This window comes from Euphorbia lathyris, chromosome 4, assembly GCF_963576675.1.
Source record: "Euphorbia lathyris chromosome 4, ddEupLath1.1, whole genome shotgun sequence".
Taxonomy (NCBI): Eukaryota; Viridiplantae; Streptophyta; class Magnoliopsida; order Malpighiales; family Euphorbiaceae; genus Euphorbia; species Euphorbia lathyris.
The window spans coordinates 12690235-12709226 of NC_088913.1; the positions used below are offsets into that span (position 1 = coordinate 12690235).

At 35.1% G+C, this 18992-nt stretch overlaps 1 protein-coding gene across 1 annotated transcript; it reads left to right on the top strand.

Moving 5' to 3' along the window:
- Positions 1–7047: 7047 nt before the first annotated feature.
- LOC136225909 (alpha-L-fucosidase 2) lies at positions 7048–18617 on the top strand. Its single transcript, XM_066014073.1, has 10 exons — positions 7048–7323; positions 8906–9051; positions 9282–10174; positions 10817–10949; positions 11126–11284; positions 12513–12737; positions 13763–13864; positions 13977–14112; positions 14873–15068; positions 18116–18617. The coding sequence occupies exons 1-10, from the start codon at positions 7098–7100 to the stop codon at positions 18417–18419; spliced, it is 2520 nt and encodes an 839-aa protein (XP_065870145.1). The 5' UTR covers positions 7048–7097; the 3' UTR covers positions 18420–18617.
- The last annotated feature ends 375 nt before the right edge of the window (positions 18618–18992 follow it).

Here is an 18992-nt window from a genome sequence, read left to right on the forward strand (position 1 = left end):
TCAAATTGCCTTCCACTTGTCACCATTTTTTTTTTGTCTTTTAAAGTGATTCCATAGGTTTGACGGGCCTCGTTTGGTTGACAAGGTTGCTTATTCATTTGAATTGTTTGTTTTACTAGAATCCTTTAGTGTCGAGTTGGTTGACACCTCTTGTCCAATCGTGGTTGACTCCTCTCTTAGTCCTCCGTTTGGTAGATTTTTTACAACAACTACTACTTCCATTAACATCATTATTTGTAGACGAATCAACGTTACTAACTTTATCCATGATTCACCCACAAAATATCATTCAAAATCAATCATATAATCAATCATACGAAATATTATTTCATATAATCAATCATACAAAATATCATTTCATATAATCATATAATCAATCACACAAAACATCATTCAAAAGCAATCGTATAATCATATAATCAATCATACAAAATATCATTTCATATAGTGATATAATCAATCATACAAAATATTATTCAAAATGAATCATTTAACCATATAATCACATAATCAATTATACAAGATATCATTCAAAATTAATGTTATCAATCATATAATGAATCAAAATCAACCATACAAAATATAATTTGAACTTTTTAAGTAGAAGTGAAACTTATTCTTGGACAACATAGATATGAGATTAGACGTGATCTGATGCATATTCATATATGTAATCCCAAAACAATACGACTAGATATTATAGCTCAAGTATACCATCAATATTAACAGAGAATTCAGAGGAAATTAATTCACATGAAAAGAGATAAGATGACAATAAGCAATCCAAAAACAGGGATTGAGAAATGAATAATAGTTTATGATGTTGTTGTTAGTTGTTTATTATTTGATGATTAATAATCAGTATCAAATAAAATTGTGATTAATTATTGTTGTAGTATATGATATCAGACAAACATACAAAGTTGGACACGTGTTCCCATCGGATGAAGTAAGGACACGTATCGCAAGAAAAGCCTCCACATCAAGCTGGGTAAAGGTATATAATCATTCAGCCATATGGACGAATAGGAGGAGAATTCCGAAGTCACAGCAACACACATCCTTGATTCGATGCCTAGAATCACAGGATGACAGTTTGGTGAAATGTAAACTATTATTTGCAACTAGCAGACACTCCCCACTCAAAGACTAACATGTGTCCATGGGCTGAACTAGGGCTTACAATTTGACTGACTACAGATTTTCCCCTGACCCTTTATAAATAGAACAATTTGCTACACACCTAAGGTACATTTACATTCGCTACACATAAGCTCTAATTGAATACTTTTTTAGTACCAATCCTCTTTAACTCTGCTAACTTTAGCATCAGAGTGGGGTTGTCGCTCCCTAGCCTCTCATTTGATCTCATTTTCTATTTTATCTCAGGTATCGAAGGAATCCTAGCTAACTTTAGAGAAGTACACTTAGATTTGCTCGTATCAAATTGGTGCAATGAGCGTGGATCGAACAGACGCATCTATGCCTCATCTTGAAAAAACTGTGAATCTATCACCCCCACAACATGTCTAAGAACCTATAATACCCGTAGACACTATAAGAAATCCCCTCAGGCTCCTCCAAGTCATACCTGATCTTAACCAATATATTGAAGAATGCCTAGGCTCACTTGAGCCTGGAAGCAGGAAGTTCATGGACATGATCACCAAACAACTCATTTACAATATGGGACCATTCAAGAAGAAATCAATATGAATATGCAAGAGAAGCTGGATGAAGTTGAAAAAGTCATCAAGCTTTCGAATAACCGGGATTTTGTCTCATCTTCTACCGGAGACCACATCGTTTGCAACTTCTCCTATATAAGAGACAGATCGTTGGAATCTGAACAAGCATGCTCAAAAGGAAGGTCTAAGGAGAAGAAGTGTAGCCCACACAAGCATACATGTCATCACTCCAAATCACCCTCTTTACCTCATAGTGAGAGTAGCTAGGAAGAATCCTACGGAAAAAAAAAATACTCTCCTCCACCAAAACATTTTCTAGGGAGGAGCCCAACTAGATCTAGATCTCCACCAAGCCGAAGGAGCTTCAAGGGTTTAAAAGTTTAAAAGTGTTAAGAAAATATAGAAAGTAACTAATAATAATAATAATATACTTATTTGGAAAAAAATTCAAATAAATAAATAAAAGTCTTTAAAAAAATATGAGATTCAAAGGGTTTGAACCCATAACTTCGTACAATAAAACATGCCTCTTAACTAACTCAGCCATCTTAAAATATTGAGATTACATTGCACACACGTGAATATAAACTAAAGTCAGGGGTCTATCAAATACGGAACAAATACTACTCAAGGACAGAGCCGATTGCCCGGGGGGGGGGGGGGGGGGGTGTCGGTGCCTCCTGAGCCTTGGATTGGCTTCGCCCCTGTCAAAGATTATAATAAAACTATTCTTGGACCTCAAAATTAATGCACGAACAACTTAAAGGAAGACTTGTTATCTCACACAGAGATCCACATACCTATCTATGCAAATATTTTTAAAATTATTAATTAAATTATAGTAGATTTTTTAAATATTAATATTTTTTCATGCTTAATAGATCTAAGTGTACTTGTTTGTCTTTTCTTTCCTTTTTCTAAAAAAAAAAATAGATCTAAGTGTATATTTATATTTAATAAAAAAAATTGAATTATTATAATTTTTTTTGGTAGGAAAGGGAAAGAAAAAACAAAAAACCCCAACAACTAACCCGGGATTAGCCTAGGGAAGCTAACCCCCACCCGATCATCAGACAGCAGTGAAAAAAGAAAGTCCGGAGGAGAAGAGAATGTTGATACTCCCAACATCCTCGCATGGCCCTCAACAGCAAGTTTTTATTAATTTGCATTTTTGTTTTATATAAATTTAAATTAATATTAAAATAAAATAAAACAAATCTCGTAGAAAGCCCTTCAATACTTTTAGATTTTTTTTTTTTTTTTTTTGAGAAATTCAATACTTTAGATTCTTCAAAATCTTTAATAATGTAAAGTTAGATCTTAATTTAATTAAATAATTTCCCTAAGTAACATGGTTACATCACACCCTACCTTACTGCATAAATGTAGAAAATTCTTTGGCCTCCACCTGATCATCATTATATATTACTATAAATATTAAAATCTCATAAATCCATTGGCATTAATCACAATTAAACTCTGACATAAACACCCCAAATTAAACAATTAAACAAAAGTACACTAAATTATCCAAAACAAGAAAAAAAAAGTACAGTAAACATAAACTAATCAATCAATCAATTAATTAAGGGTAAATAATTTATTAGTCCCTTACTTTTTACCTAACACACTGTTTAGTCCTCCTATTTTGAAAAACACATTATAAAATCCCTAACTTTTGCTAATATTAACCCTTTAGTCCTTTTATCTAGTTTTTTTAGACTTGTAATCGTTATATTTTAGCATAAACAGATAGATATAAAATAACAGAGTAACATGGTCAACTTGTATTGTACTGTGGTTCTCCTAAAAGTTAAGATATGTTCGGTTAAAAATCTAAAAAAATAGATAAAAGGACCACAAAGTTAATATTAGCAAAAGATAGGGACCTTAAAATGTGTTTTTCAAAATAGGAGGACTAAACAGTGTGTTAAGTAAAAACTAGGGGACTAATAAATTATTTATCCATTAATTAATTAATTATTCATGGAAAAAGATATGAATAAATTAATAATTAAATATAAATATAAATTCAGACAGGCAGACAAATCTATTTAGGTTCTCACGTGATACATATCCTCCAGTATCTCTTTGTCTGCGCGTAACTCGCCGTGTCGTTAGATAGAAAATAGGGTCAATTACACCCATGGCCATTGAGCTTTACCCATTTTAACATTATAGCCAGTCAACTTCAATTCTTAATGGTATGGACATTGAATTTTATATTTTTTTACACCAGTGGCCACTCAACGCCTCAAAATAAAAAATTCGAAGAGTTAATGACACTCTAAGGAACTTTGATTTTGAAAATTTTCGTTTTGAGGTCATTTTGGTGTTGTTTGGTTAGGAGGGAGTGACTTTTTAAAGAGAGAAAACTTCAAAAAAGGTGAGTTTAAAAAATAAAAAATATGGTTTTATTATAAATGCCGTTCTAAACAACTTTAATTCTTGAATATTTTTATTTTGAGACCGTTAACGGTTATTTTGAGGAGTTAGTTAAAGTTGAGTGACTACTGATGTTAAAAAGTGTAAAATTCAGTGTTCATATCGTTAAAAATTGAAGTTCAATGGTCACAATGTTTAAAATAATAAAGTTCAGTAGCCATGGGTGTAATTTAACCCGAGAAAATATAAAGAATTTTAAAAAAAGGATTATTTTGCATTCATAAATATTGTAAAAAATTTAGGATAATTTCAAAAATAATTTGCCTGTGATTTTTGTCGCTGCAAACATAGATTCTCAGCGATTAGCAAAATTAAAGATTTTTAAATAGATATTGGTAATTTGATTATTGATAATCTCAAATTAGAAAATCGCAGTGGCTTGGTGGCTTTGCGGTCAACATCAGAGTCTGTACAGTTACTTTAGCTGAGGTCTAGGGACTTTACTATGGTATGGAACTCGCATGGAGGGCCGGGGTGCGTAAATTGATTATTGAACTTGACTCAGGTCGTTGTGGGATTTTATGGAGCAGTTTGTATCGATACATCACTCATACTATTGGATTATTAAACATTGTAAGAAGTTTGAAGCGAGAAAAATGGGTGGTTAAAGTAGTGCATTCTTACCGAGAGAGTGACAAATGGCGAGCTACGTAGGTAGTCTTCCCTTGGATCATCACGTGTGTGATGTACCTCCTGCCGGCATTCAGGATATTCATATAGCTAATTCGAAACCCATGTAGTTAGGTTAATTAGTTTTATTTTTTCTTTTTACTTTCTTGTTTTCCTAGGCTCCTAGCTTCCCCGTTAAACTTAAAATTATATTGTTTTGCATATAACAAATAAAGGTGTACCTTCTCTAAAACTTGCTCTTCCAGTGAGGTTTTCTTCTTTTTATTTTACTGGTTCTCACTCCGATCTGTACTTCCCTCTTATTTTAGTAGGTTCTTGCTTTCTTTTATTCTTCTCCTATCCCAAGTCTACTCTCTTCGCCACTCCCTTGGATATGTTTCTTTTGGATCTAAATGGGGAGGTTCACGGTGTGTGGAGGTTCTGTAACACGAGCTAGAAAGAACTCAAAGTGTTTTCTATTTTGTGAGGAGCATCATCGTCTCTACCCAAATTTGGCAGAATCCTGAAAGATAGTAGGCCGCGAGAACAAAAGATGGAAAAATAAGCTCTTCAATGGTATTCTCTTCTTCATCGTCATTAATATGTTTGCTTTTATTGTTCAGGATTCAGTACCTACATACAACCATTTTTGGTTCGTATGTGTTTTTCAATTCTATTCCTGGGATCTCCTTTTTCGGCCTGCTGATGAAGTTCAAAAGGTTCAGGAAACTTCCTACCAGTTCAAAGATTTGGTTTTAGACGTGATTTGTCTCCTTACAGATTCCATATGCGGTGTTCTTGACCTTTATATTAAATCTGTTGTTGAAATTTTGTTTATTGTGTTTAGATCCTTGTTAGGTGTGATTCGATACATTATAGTATCTTGCTTTTTTCCGTTAGCAGACAATATCGGCTCTCAGTCTGACTATCTATTGTATGTTTGATTAATTATTGAACTGCTTGTTTGTGTAATAATAGAAAAAGGGTTAATTATAAATAGATGCTATGTGGTTTCACGAATTTGCATATGGGTACATGTGGTATTTTTCGTTACAAAAGCAATCATGTAATTTGTAAAATTTTCATTTTTTTTGTTAACTTTGTCAAATTTGGGTGATAACGACCTCAACATAAATGATTTCAAGAGTTAAATGATATTTTAAAGAACTTTAATGCTTCAACTTTTTAAATTTGAGGTAATTTATGTGCTGTTTTTTTATGAGAAATAAAGTTATGTTTAAAGACAAAAAAAACTCCAAAAATGATGATTTTGAAAAATAAAAGATATAGTTTCATGGTAAATATGATGCTAAACTAACTTTAATTTTTAAAAATATTCATTTTAAAGTCCATCCAAATTTGGCAATGTCAATAAAAAGTGAAAATTTTACAAACCACATAGTTGTGTTTGTAATGAAAAATATCATAAATACCAGTTTACAAATCCGTAAAACCAGGGGCGGAGCCAACCCAGAGCTCGGGAGGGCTCCGCCCCCCTGGCCGCCCGCTCCATCCTTGAGTAAAATGTGTCCCCCCCTAATTTTAGTATATTAATGCGTGTTTGTAATAATATAACAGAATGTTGAGATTGTTGAGTTGGTTAAGAAATTTGTTTTGTTGTAAAATATGTGTACGCTTTTCACTTTGGGCAAAATGAAGCAGCTTTATCATGCTGGATGCTAAAAAAGATTTCCTAACCCTAACGGACTGCAGTTTAAAAAATTACCACAAACTACGTAACTAAAATTAACCCATCAAATCTCAAATCCTGGTTCCGTAATTAACACTAAAAAAAATGTACTTCTCTAAAAAAAAAAAACCGTACTACTTTAATAACTATAAAGTCGAATTCTTTAAAAAAAAAAAGAAAAAACTATAAAGTTGAATTTCTACATTATCACATTTTTTTTTTGTTAAACCATCCGGTACTCCAAACCACATTGGCCGACTAATCCGGGCAGGTCCAAAGATTACGGTATTTAAATACCCTCTCAATCGCTGTTGTGGGGGATCGATCCTAAGACCGTCCTACCAAACGCAGCCCCATGCTACCACTGCGCCAACCACATTTAATATATTCTTAAAAAGAATTCACAATTCCTTAAAATAAATAAATTCACAATTGTGAAAATATCAAGCCGCGAAACCAAAGCAAGTTAAAAATTTGATCTTTTTTAACAAACAAAGGTGTCAGCAATTAAAAATCAAATCTTCTTTTCAACAAACAAAAATGCCAGATCATATGGGTCCCATTTTGCAGATATCACCGGCAGTGTTCATTAATACCACCACCGCCCTCCCTCCATTATCTTCTTCTTCACCTACTTTTGAAGCCCAAGTACGGAGAGAGTAAGGATGGAGGAGGAGGATGGGGAATGGGTGGTGGTACGGCGGCCGGCGGAGAAAGATTTATGGAAATCGAGTTCAATGGATGCTGATGAAGATGAAGACGATGATAGGCCTTTGAAAGTTGTGTTTAGTGGTCCTGCAACGCATTGGACTGATGCAATTCCCATCGGAAATGGCCGCATTGGGGCCATGATTTGGGGCGGAGTTGCAGCTGATGTTCTTCAACTTAATGGTAAAGATTATTGAAAAAATTGATCTAAACTGGCTGTGTTTTGGTCTTTTGATACTGGAAAAGTTAGCTTTTGGGTTGGAATATTATGATTTTGTTGAAGAAAATGGCTATTGTTTGAATTTGAAATTGATAGTAATTAATGCTGTATTGTCTTTGTTTGTGAGATTTTTATGGCATTTTGGTGGTAGATGCATTTCATAGTTTTAAATTTGAAGATATACAGTCACTTTAAATTCAGTTTGTTTCTAATTTTTGGATTCATCCAATTTTGAAAATTTGTGTGTTTTTAATGAGGTAATGAAATGGGAAAAATTGGTGGATTTGGGAGAAATTGTAACTATATGTTCCAATCACTGTTATTAGAATCTTACAATTCGCCATTCGAGTAGTACAACTCGATTCAATTCAGCTCTATTTCGAGCAGAATCTAAATTATAATAGAAGCTTGCGATTCGCGATTCGATTCAGCTCTATTTCGAGCCGGATCGTCGTCACAGACTCACAGTTCATCAAAAACTTCAAAAAAAAAAACTAACTACTAAACTCGCTCTCCTCTAGTCCCTAGTCCGATAATTGTTATTTATCAAATTATCAACTCAAACTAAATTCCATTCGATCATTATCAAGTTGAGAAGGCAAAAAACGGAGTCCAAAACTCAAACTAAGTTATTAACCATAGTCCGATTTGTGAATTAGTTTTATTAGGGTTGCATTTGCAATTTGAATTTTAAGTAATTGGTTGATATTATTTCTTTTTTGAGATTAAAATTGCATTTCTAGACAAAATTTTGAGTTCAACATGGTAAATATATATATATTTTTTATAGTAGTATTATGAATTTGAACCGAATCTTACGATTCACAAAATGTGGATTTCAATTCACGAGTTGAATCTTGATTTGACAACTATGGTTCCAATACTATGTAGATATTGTTTGCTTTCGGATTCAACTCATTTCTTACCCATCACTATTCTTTAGCATCTCTTTCTAATTCGGCCTTCCACTCCAACCCAACTCTCTTAAGACCGGGTTGTTACGAGCCCACCAACTTCCGTTTGATTCATCTCCGAACTAACATATATGTAAAACAACTTTGATAGCAATTTGATAGCTTGGTCCAATATCATGTAGACATTATTCATTTTGGTCCAATGGATGACCTTACAGCTTTAAAACGCTTCTACATGTATCGGAAACATGCTTTACTAATATAGCCCAGTCACTCCCTCTCATTTTCAACGTGGGATTCAGTTCATTCCGGTTTCCTTCGCTATCCTTTAAGGTCGCTCCTTACGGGATGCTCCAATACGGCGGTGCTCTTTCAGGACTGGGTCGTTACGGCAATTCACTCCTAGATTTTCGTTTTTTCCTTGTCTAGTTCCTTAAAGAAAATATTCTAATTTCTTTTGGTTTATTCTGTTGATAATCTCTGTTTGAGTTGCAAAACATCTGCCTTACTGCATCCCGTAGTATAGGATGAATTTGTCCTCCGTGTGTCGCATCTGTGAGACATCATTCATATGGATTATATTACACATTGACCAATTTCTGCTTATCATATGTTATCTTGATTCTTGTAGATGATACACTCTGGACCGGGACTCCGGGAAACTATACTGATCCCAATGCTCCAGCTGCACTATCTGTAGTCAGAAAACTTGTTGATGATGGAAAGTATGCTGAAGCTACTACCGAAGCAGTCAAGTTGTCCGGAAATCCTTCTGAAGTATGTATCTTAGTTTTCCTGTGATATAGCCATTTTTCGTAATCAGTTTTCTGTTTATGTGATGAATTTCTCTAACGTTCAAGGTTTGTTCTGAATCTAATGCGTTCTTATTAGCCAAAGCTAAAGCACCAAATCGGCCTGAAAAAACTTCATGCTTTCTGTTCCCGGACATGCTGATTTTGTTCACTTTGGTACTCTTTGTAACATTTTATTGTTTTGTGCTGTTGAAGGTTTACCAGCTACTCGGTGACATCAATCTAGAGTTCGATTCGCATCTCAAATACGATGAGAAGACTTATCGTAGGGAGTTGGACCTGGATACGGCCACTGCAAGAATCAAATACACTGTTGCTGATGTCGAATATACGAGGGAGCATTTTTCTTCTAATCCAAACCAAGTGATCGTGACAAAGATTTCGGGAAGCAAAGCCGGGTCTGTATCATTTACAGTGTCTCTAAACAGCAAGATGGATCACCACTCATATGTCAAAGGTGAAAATCAGATAATAATGGAAGGAAGTTGTCCTCCGTCGAGGGTTGCTCCGAGAACAGACAATGACAAGGGAGTTCTATTTACGGCCATTTTGAGTTTACGGATTAGCGAGGGAAGTGGAAGGATAGTTGTTTTGGATGACAAAAGATTGAAGGTGGAAGGTTCAGATTGGGCAGTTATACTTTTAGTAGCTTCTTCTTCATTTGATGGCCCGTTTACTAATCCGATTGATTCGAAGAAAGATCCTACTTCAGAGTCTGTAAATGCAATGGATTCGATTAGAAACTTGTCGTATAATGATTTATATGGACGCCATTTAGATGATTATCAGACTCTTTTTCATCGTGTTTCGCTGAAGCTTTCGAAAAGTTCAAAGAGCAGATTGGGAAACGGAGACTCAGATATGAAGAAATTGTTGGCGTTTAATAAGGATTTATCGGTAAAAGCTGCTGAAGATGATACCATTTCAGCTGCAGAGAGGGTGAAGTCTTTTCAAACTGATGAAGATCCATCCTTGGTGGAGCTTATGTTCCAATATGGTAGATATTTGCTTATTTCTTGTTCACGGCCGGGAACTCAGGTCGCGAATTTGCAGGGTATATGGAATAAGGATACCGAACCGCCTTGGGAGTAAGCTCTCTTTCTTTTAATCTGTCATTTGTCTTATAAAAGGGCGGCCCGGTGCACTATACGTCCTCGCTAAGCGAGGGTCCGGGGAGGGGCCCCACCACAAGAGTGTATTGGGGGCAAGCCTTCCCCAGCTAATTTTTTGGCAAGAGGCCGCTTCTAAGACTCGAACCCGTGACCTCTAGGTCACACCGCAACAACGTTTACCGTTGCGCCAAGGCTCGCCCTCCATATACTTCATATAAAAGTTTTTCTTGCTTCCCTAACTTCGGATAGGGTTGGACGAAAATGTGTTAAAAATTACAGATGTTGTTAGGACTAAGCATTACGATCGGCTATTTCCGTGCCGATATTTGTCGCTAATACCAAATCTGTTACAAATTCTAAATAGATTGCATCTACCAATGGAAAAATTTCATTTAAGCACGGAAATTTCCGTCGTAATTATAAATTTTTATTATTTCTCCCTAAATTGGGGGGTAGGGGGGAGATCAATGGACCCTCCGTCATCCCTGTAAATCCGCCCCTGAATGACATTGTATGTGTAATAAGCATAGTTCTCTTGGAATAACTAACAATTAAATCTTTCATTCTTTCTATTTCTTGACGATGAATTATTTTTTGTGCTTTCTCTATTATAACCAGTGGTGCGCAGCATACGAACATTAACTTGCAAATGAACTACTGGCCTGCCCTTTCTTGTAATCTTCGCGAGTGTCAAGAACCGTTGTTCGACTACATTTCTTCTCTGTCAGTTAATGGCAGCAAGACAGCAAAAGTAAGTGTTTTTCTTACACAAATTCTCAGTCGATCGAATATTTTGTATGAAGCTGTTAATATATAGTTCTGGAATGATATTCATTTGATGAACTTTTATTTGAGCCGTTAATGCATGTTTGGTGACAGATACGCCCTTTATTGTCCTTAACTTCTGTTGTTCCCAATTTGTTGCAGGTGAACTATGAAGCAAATGGTTGGGTGGTTCATCAAGTGAGCGACCTATGGGCGAAAACATCGCCAGATCGAGGAGAAGCTCTGTGGGCTTTGTGGCCAATGGGTGGAGCGTGGCTTTGTACACACTTATGGGAGCATTATACATACACTTTGGACAAAGTAAGTTCCTATGTTTCTATAACTAACTAGTACTACTTGCTTGTTTTCACGGGCACAATTGTCTCGCTAATTGGACTGTGCGACACTAGCGATACTTCTCCCCTAAAGTGTTGCTAGTCAGCCTCTCTCTCAGCGCTAAGCAAGTATGCTAGCAAAGATTAAGTAATACAGCGGAAGCGGAATGGATCTTGTACAATGGTTATGAGGAATAACCTCTTAAATTGCTTTAAGAATTCTTTACGAGCATGAATGAGCTTTACAAGATTGTACAAACTCTAACCTCACTTGTGCCATTTACGATGCCTAAACCCCTATTTATGGGCTCGCACTGACCTAGTGGACGGCCATAATCAATTACATCCAATGGTTAATATTAATTCTCTAGAATATTCCATAGAGGCGGTCCATTGGCAGGCTTGGTGGCGGTCTCTAGGGCTTCTAGCAGCTTCTGGCACAATCCAGCAGTGCGCGTGCCCGCTGGTGTTGGCTGGCAGACACACACGGGCTTGTAGGCGATGCTTCTAGCCAATTCTCGCAGCTCCTAGCACTTTCTCACCCGTTCTTGAAGTTTCTAGGTCAATCATGCCCCATCCCGTCCATTCTCACCATAGCAACGCTTCTGGTGGAATCTTCTAGAGGCGGTTTAGGAGGGGTGATGTTGAATGGAACATATCAATGTCGGGTCCTCCCATGTCTAGACTTAGTATAAGAGCTACTACAAGGGGCAGGTGACCCCCACCAGGCACGGGCGTGTAGGCCTGCTGCAATGGTCTCGTAGACTATCTGAATTGGCCCGTAGGACGGGTGTTCAAAAATTAAGCCCCTTCAATGAAAAATGGACTTCCAAATGTCAAGTTTTCATCAAAGCCAGAATCAGATGTAACTTCATAAATATTCTAATAAGACATAAGAAAGGGTTCCGTTGGCATTTTCGCATTTGCATATAGTGTAGTATTCACATACATCCCACTGATGTGACTGAGAGGTCATGGTTTCGAGTCTTAGTAGCGGCCTCTTGCCAAAAATTGGCAGGGGAAGGCTTGCCCCCAGTACACCCTTGTGGTGGGACCCCTCCCCGGACCCTCGCTTAGCGGGGACACGTAGTGCACCTGGCCGCCCCTTTTAAACATTGTTACTCATCTAACGTTCTTGTGTATGATTCTTGCTCATAATATATACTGTAATTTTCCTAGTCTAGTATGATTGCTAATGTATGCTGTATAATTAGGATTTTCTAAAAAATAAGGCATACCCTTTGTTGGAAGGATGTGCGAAATTTCTGTTGGACTGGTTGATCGAAGGACCGGGAGGATATCTGGAAACGAATCCCTCAACTTCGCCCGAACATATGTTTATTGCTCCAGATGGTAAACCTGCTAGTGTGAGCTATTCAACCACTATGGACATGTCAATCATAAAAGAAGTGTTTTCCCAAATCGTCTCTGCAGCAGAGGTGATATTCTTTCTCTATACTGATAAAACATGTTATTTTTACCTTCGGTCACCATTTGTTATTTCTTACCGTAAGTTATTGTCAACATCACTAGATTTCGATCTGTGTCACTAAATCACTCGTCTAAACTTGTATGTTTGTAAGATAACAATTGCTTGGTCGTAGTTGTATCACTACTGAAAGAAAGCTAATTTGCGACGGTCCGATCCTTGAATTTCCATAGTAATCAGGCCGTCAAAAACCTTTCCACATGGAATTTGGGACGGAAAGTTTGTGATGGAATTTCCAGCAATACAGTATGTTGGCCAAATATATTCGTCGCAAATTTGAGACGGATGTTTGTGACGTTATTGTTGTATATAAGTTTTTCTAAATATTGTTTACATTTTTACGACACTTTGGCGATAGTGATTTCGTTGAGTTGAAGGTAAAGAATAATGATTATGACAAACTAAAGTTCATTACTGATAAGCAGGGTTAAATGCATCGTTGGTTACTGAATTTATATGGTTGTCTCAAAATAGTCACTCAACTTTAATTTGTCTCAATTAAAATACTTAACTTTGAGTTTTGTCTCAATTAGGTCACTCCGACAATTTTAGTAGTTAAACTGCATCAGAATGATGCCATGGCTAACACGTGACCATGAGTTAACTCAGATTTCTAACTGAAATGATATGTCGCAGTCATATGTCGATTATTTTTATGAAAAAAAACTAAATTTTGGTTTTTTTCATAAAAAGAACCGACACGTGGCTGCCATGTGGCACATACGTGGATGTCATATGTCATTTCAGTTAGAGATCTGAGTTGACTCGTACTGATGTGTCACTCGTGTCATCATTCAGTTCTTTTGAGATAAAACTCAAAGTTGAAGTTGAGTGTCCATTTGAAGACAACCATGTAAGTTCAGTGATCAATGATGCATTTAACCCCTGATAAGCATGGCGAAATTGATTTATTGTGAAACTTAACTCGGTCCATTATGGTTTTTTCCTTTTGTAACTAGAATATTTCTTACACAGGTTCTAGGTAGAAACGACGATGAACTTATTCAACGAGTCCAGAAAGCTCAACCGAGACTTTTACCTACAAAAATTGCGAGAGATGGTTCTATCATGGAATGGGTAAGCCTCTTGCTTTAAATGCAGGTATTCAAAGATTGAGATGAACAAGTTTATTTTTCTTCAGACCAATAAATCGTATTCTGGAGTGAAAAATTCGCTTTATCGTCTACAGGCTCAGGATTTTGAGGATCCAGAGGTTCATCATCGACATGTTTCTCACCTATTTGGGTTGTTTCCGGGACATACAATAACTCCGGACAAAACTCCAGACTTATGTAAAGCTGCTGACTATACACTTTACAAGAGAGGTATCTAATGTTATCTTCCATTCATAGTTGTTAAATCGAGATTCGAAATCTCATTTTGCGAATCGGGACTCGTGAATCGAATTGAATCGTAAGATTCGGATCAAATTCAAAATGCTATAAAAAAATAAAATAGTAACCATATTTAACTTTAAATATTAGTCCAAAAATGCAATTTTAATATATAAATGGAAATTATATCAAGTTATAAAATAAAATAGAAGTTATAAAATAAAATAGAGACGGACAGAACATGGAAAATAGAAAGAACAAAGAGTAGAAGAAGATAATAACAAATAAATAGAAAAGAAAGAGGGAAGGTTTTGGAATTTGTAAAGTGAAGAGTCATCTAATTGAAACTATTTGTGTTTCATAACTTCTGTACGTTTTTTTTGTTTTTGTAAAGTGAATAATCATCTTCTTCTGCTCTACGTTTTTGAGTTGTTAAAAATTGAATTTTTTTAAAAATATTATGGCCTGAATTGACCGACTCAGTGACTCGGCGACTCGGTGAATCGGGCCGAATCGGTGGTGACTCGGCCGATTCATGAAGCTTCCGAGTCGTACCATAGATACGACTCGAATTCTTCATGAATCGAATCGAATCGTACGAGTCGACTCGCGACTCGTACGATTCTAACAACTATGCTTCCATTTGCTTTACTAAGGTCTGGTTTTGAACTGGCGACACGCCATTTGGAACTACGTCTTTTACGCTACTTTTGTCTCGAACTTTCTCTAACTTTTCGTAATGCCTAAACAGGAGAGGAAGGTCCGGGATGGTCAACCATGTGGAAAGCTGCAATATGGGCGCGGTTACATAACAGTGAGCATGCGTATCGGATGATCAAGCGTTTGTTTGACTTGGTAGACCCAGATCATGAAGCCAATTACGAAGGAGGTCTCTATAGTAACTTGTTCACTGCACACCCTCCTTTTCAAATCGACGCCAACTTTGGGTATGCATCATCTTAATGTCTCATCCTCGTGGATAGTACATATTTTTTATGTTGCAAACGTGTTGGATAAATTACATACGTGGTGTACAACCTTTGTCCTATTTCACACTTTGGTGTACAACCTTCAATTTTGCACACAAAAGTGTACAATCTTTTTGATAACCTCCCACTAAAGTGTACAGTCGGTAATTGTGACCGGTCAATGCAAAGTCAACACGCCACGTCAGCAAGTTGACCTCCATAAAAATCAAAATTGACCGGTCAACTTTTGATTTTTATGGAGGTCAACTTGCTGATGTGGCATGTTGACTTTGCATTGACCGGTCACAATTACCGTATGTACACTTTAGTGAGAGGTCACCAAAAAGGTTGTACACTTGTGTGCAAAATTGAAGGTTGTACACCAAAGTGTGAAATATTGTCACACCCGACCCAAATCGGCATCGGGTATGAACGGAAAACAGAACAACGTACGCCTAACAGTCTGAAAGGAGAACATCTTTTCTAATAGATAACAATCTCTAAATTCAACTCATCAATTTTAACTCGTTAAATTCCTAATATAATTTTCCAATAGATAAAAAATTCATTATGGACTACCTAAAGTTTTATTAATTATTTGGCTTGAACTTGATAATTCTATCAAGCTTCCTACGTATCCCGAACATCTTTTAATATTTAAACCGGGAATCAAAGCCACGTAGTTCTACTATTCTCTTAATTAATTTACACGCTGATGAGATTAATAGACTTCATTTTATCGCTACTACTATTCACAATATACTTAGCATCCCGATCTACGAATTCGACTCATCAATTTTTAACATGTTAAAACTTAATTTAATTTCCTAATAACTTAACTTAAGTTTGGAATAGACCAAAAATGCTTATTCCGACGGTCTAAAATTTATTTATTATTTATTTAATATACACGAATACTTTATCGGTTCGACAATATAAAACTTAAACTTAAAAATCTTAAAATCACGTTATGCAAATCAAAACAACTCGTAACCATGCAAATGTTTTATCAAACCAATTCGTAATCAATCAAACGTTTTATCAAACGAAATCCGTAATCAAATAAACACTTTATCGATCAAACTCGTAACCAATCAAACTCGTAATTAATCAAACTATATCATAATCAATTCATAACCGAAAACATAAAACTTTATATCCTTATATCCATCCTAGAGTTTCTCCCCTATGTATCAATCCATAACCACATATTTCACATAATCGAGACGTCTCTTTAACCTTGCCTAATCCCGTATTGGTCTTACCCCACACTTCGCTGCCAATACCCGACTAGGTCTTTACACTGTGTACACAGGCTATGTCCCTCACTGAACATGGTCTTCAAATATAAACCACCAATCCGGATCACTCTAGATGGATATAAAAATCATAAAATCACAATATGCTAAAATCTCTTTTCACAATCAAACGTCCAATTCATTCCATAATCATAAAAACCATTTGTCTTCAAATAACTAGTTTCGCAAAAATAATCACAATCGTTAAAATCAAATAATCTTTTAATATAACTAAAATTGTTAAAAATTCGTATAGAATCATCGATTCATAATTTAATCGAACTCCAAGAATTAAATAGCTCAAAATATTATATTGATAAAATTTAATATCGTTAAAAAGTAAATATGCTTATCAGACTACTTTTGATCACCGAAACGAAAATTCTAAACTGAATTACTATTAGACTCGTTTAACCACGTTAAGAGTATCTTTGTCCTAACTTCATATTCAAATTATTGTACCTAGCTTTTATATTCAAACAAATATCGGTATTAATCCTTCTAATTTATAACTTTAACTCGACAATTTAAAATCACTTAATTATTATATAAAACTAAACTTTAAACCGAATACTTTTATTAGACTACTGTTGTTTGTCATGGAATATTAACGTATAACCCTGAACCAATATAGTTAATTTGAACCGATTATACTTTTACATTCGTTACGCTTCTAAAGTCTAATAATACTGAATTTCACTTTAATAAATCTCAAAGACAATCTAATCTAAAAGTTATACTATTTAATCTAAAAGTTATACTATTTATTAAAATTTGACGAAACTAGCGAAACCAAACTTAATCAAAATCATACTTATAACATTTTAAAAATAACTTGATCTAAAATACTGTTACCGAAATGTCGTCGTCGGTCACCGAAAATGTGTCGGTGTGATCCGCTAACAGCTAATCCAAAAACGTCATCATCAGCTAACCCAAAATGTCGTAATCCAAAAACGTCATCATCAGCTAACCCAAAATGTCGTCGTCGACTACCGAAACCAAAAACGTTTTTCCCTAAACCTCTCTAGTTTTTCATCTTTTTGTATCCCATTTTTTTTTCCTTCTTTTATTTCTTTAAAATACGCCAGCCCCCCTATCCTCCATCATATCACCCTATCTATACATATATATACATAGATGTTTACATGAATTTTTAAAAATTAAAAAATGAATGCCACATGTATTGTATATAGTTAAATGATGGACATGTGTATTTAGAGTAAATAAAATATTGACATGTAATATGAAATGTGTCATGCACTTATTTATTATTATAAATTTATTATTTTAAACATCATCATGAATATCAATTCATAATTAGTGGAGGATTAAATATAAATGTGATTTCAAAAATCAACATATATTGATAATAAAATATCAATTAAGATCCTTCTAATTTATAATTTCTTTTAAACTTATCCCAAACTCTTAATTTACATTTAAAAACAATAAATTACACCCGATAATATATTTAAATTCGTAATTAATTAACACTATAAAAATTATATTATAATCTATATCGAAGATTAGAATTTTAGACACGGACGTGACAAATATGACAAAAAGTTGTACACCACGTATGTAATTTACCCCAAACGTGATGAAATTATTTTTTACTTGTGATTCATGCAAATTCAATGGATAGTAAATCCTATGTCTTATTTCACATGCATAACCGCGTAACTATATGAGTAATTCTACTAATTTTCCGATCTCTGGTTTCAGTTTCTCAGCAGCAATTGCGGAAATGCTTGTCCAAAGCACGGTAAAGGACATCTACTTTCTCCCGGCTCTTCCTCGAGATAAATGGGCGAATGGTTGTGTCAAAGGCTTGAAGGCACGGGGCGGGCTGACCATTAACATATGCTGGAGCGAGGGCGATCTTCATGAAGTCGGAATTTGGTCGAAGGAAAATAATGTTCAAAAACGACTAAATTATAGAGGAGTTGTAGTGAATGCAAAGATTTCATCTGGTAAAGTATACACATTTAATAGACAGTTAAAATGCATAAAGACATATTCCCTTTGAGAAGCTGCTTCTTGTTGAAGATGGGGAGAGGAGATAGATACTGAAAAGGACATTGTTTTGATTTATCACGGAGGAACTAGGATTCATTTATTGAAAATTGATTGTTATTGTTGTTTAGAATTATAAAGACAAAGATGTCAAAATATTTATATGACCATTTGTTGGTTAATGAAACAATATAAATTCTTTTAAGTTAAATGAGTTCATGTATGTTCAGAGCACGTTTGGTTTATGTGCTGTTTACTTTTTGTCGTTATAAAAAACTGATTTTCCAAAAGCATGAATTATGTGCTTTCGTAAAAAGCCATTTTTCAGTTATAAAAGGTGAACAGAAAGTGTCTAATCAAACACATAAATTTCTATATTTTAAAATGAAAAGATAAACATGACGAGAAAAATGAGTAACCAAACATCCGTTTAGTTTAATTTAGTTTAGTTTAGATTTTTTAGTTCATTTTTGTTGTTTTATTTCAAATAGTAGTTAGGATTGTAACATTTGTTGCAGTTAGTTATTTTGGAAGTAACATTTGTTAACATCAAATAACAATAACAAATTTATTAGCATCAAATAAC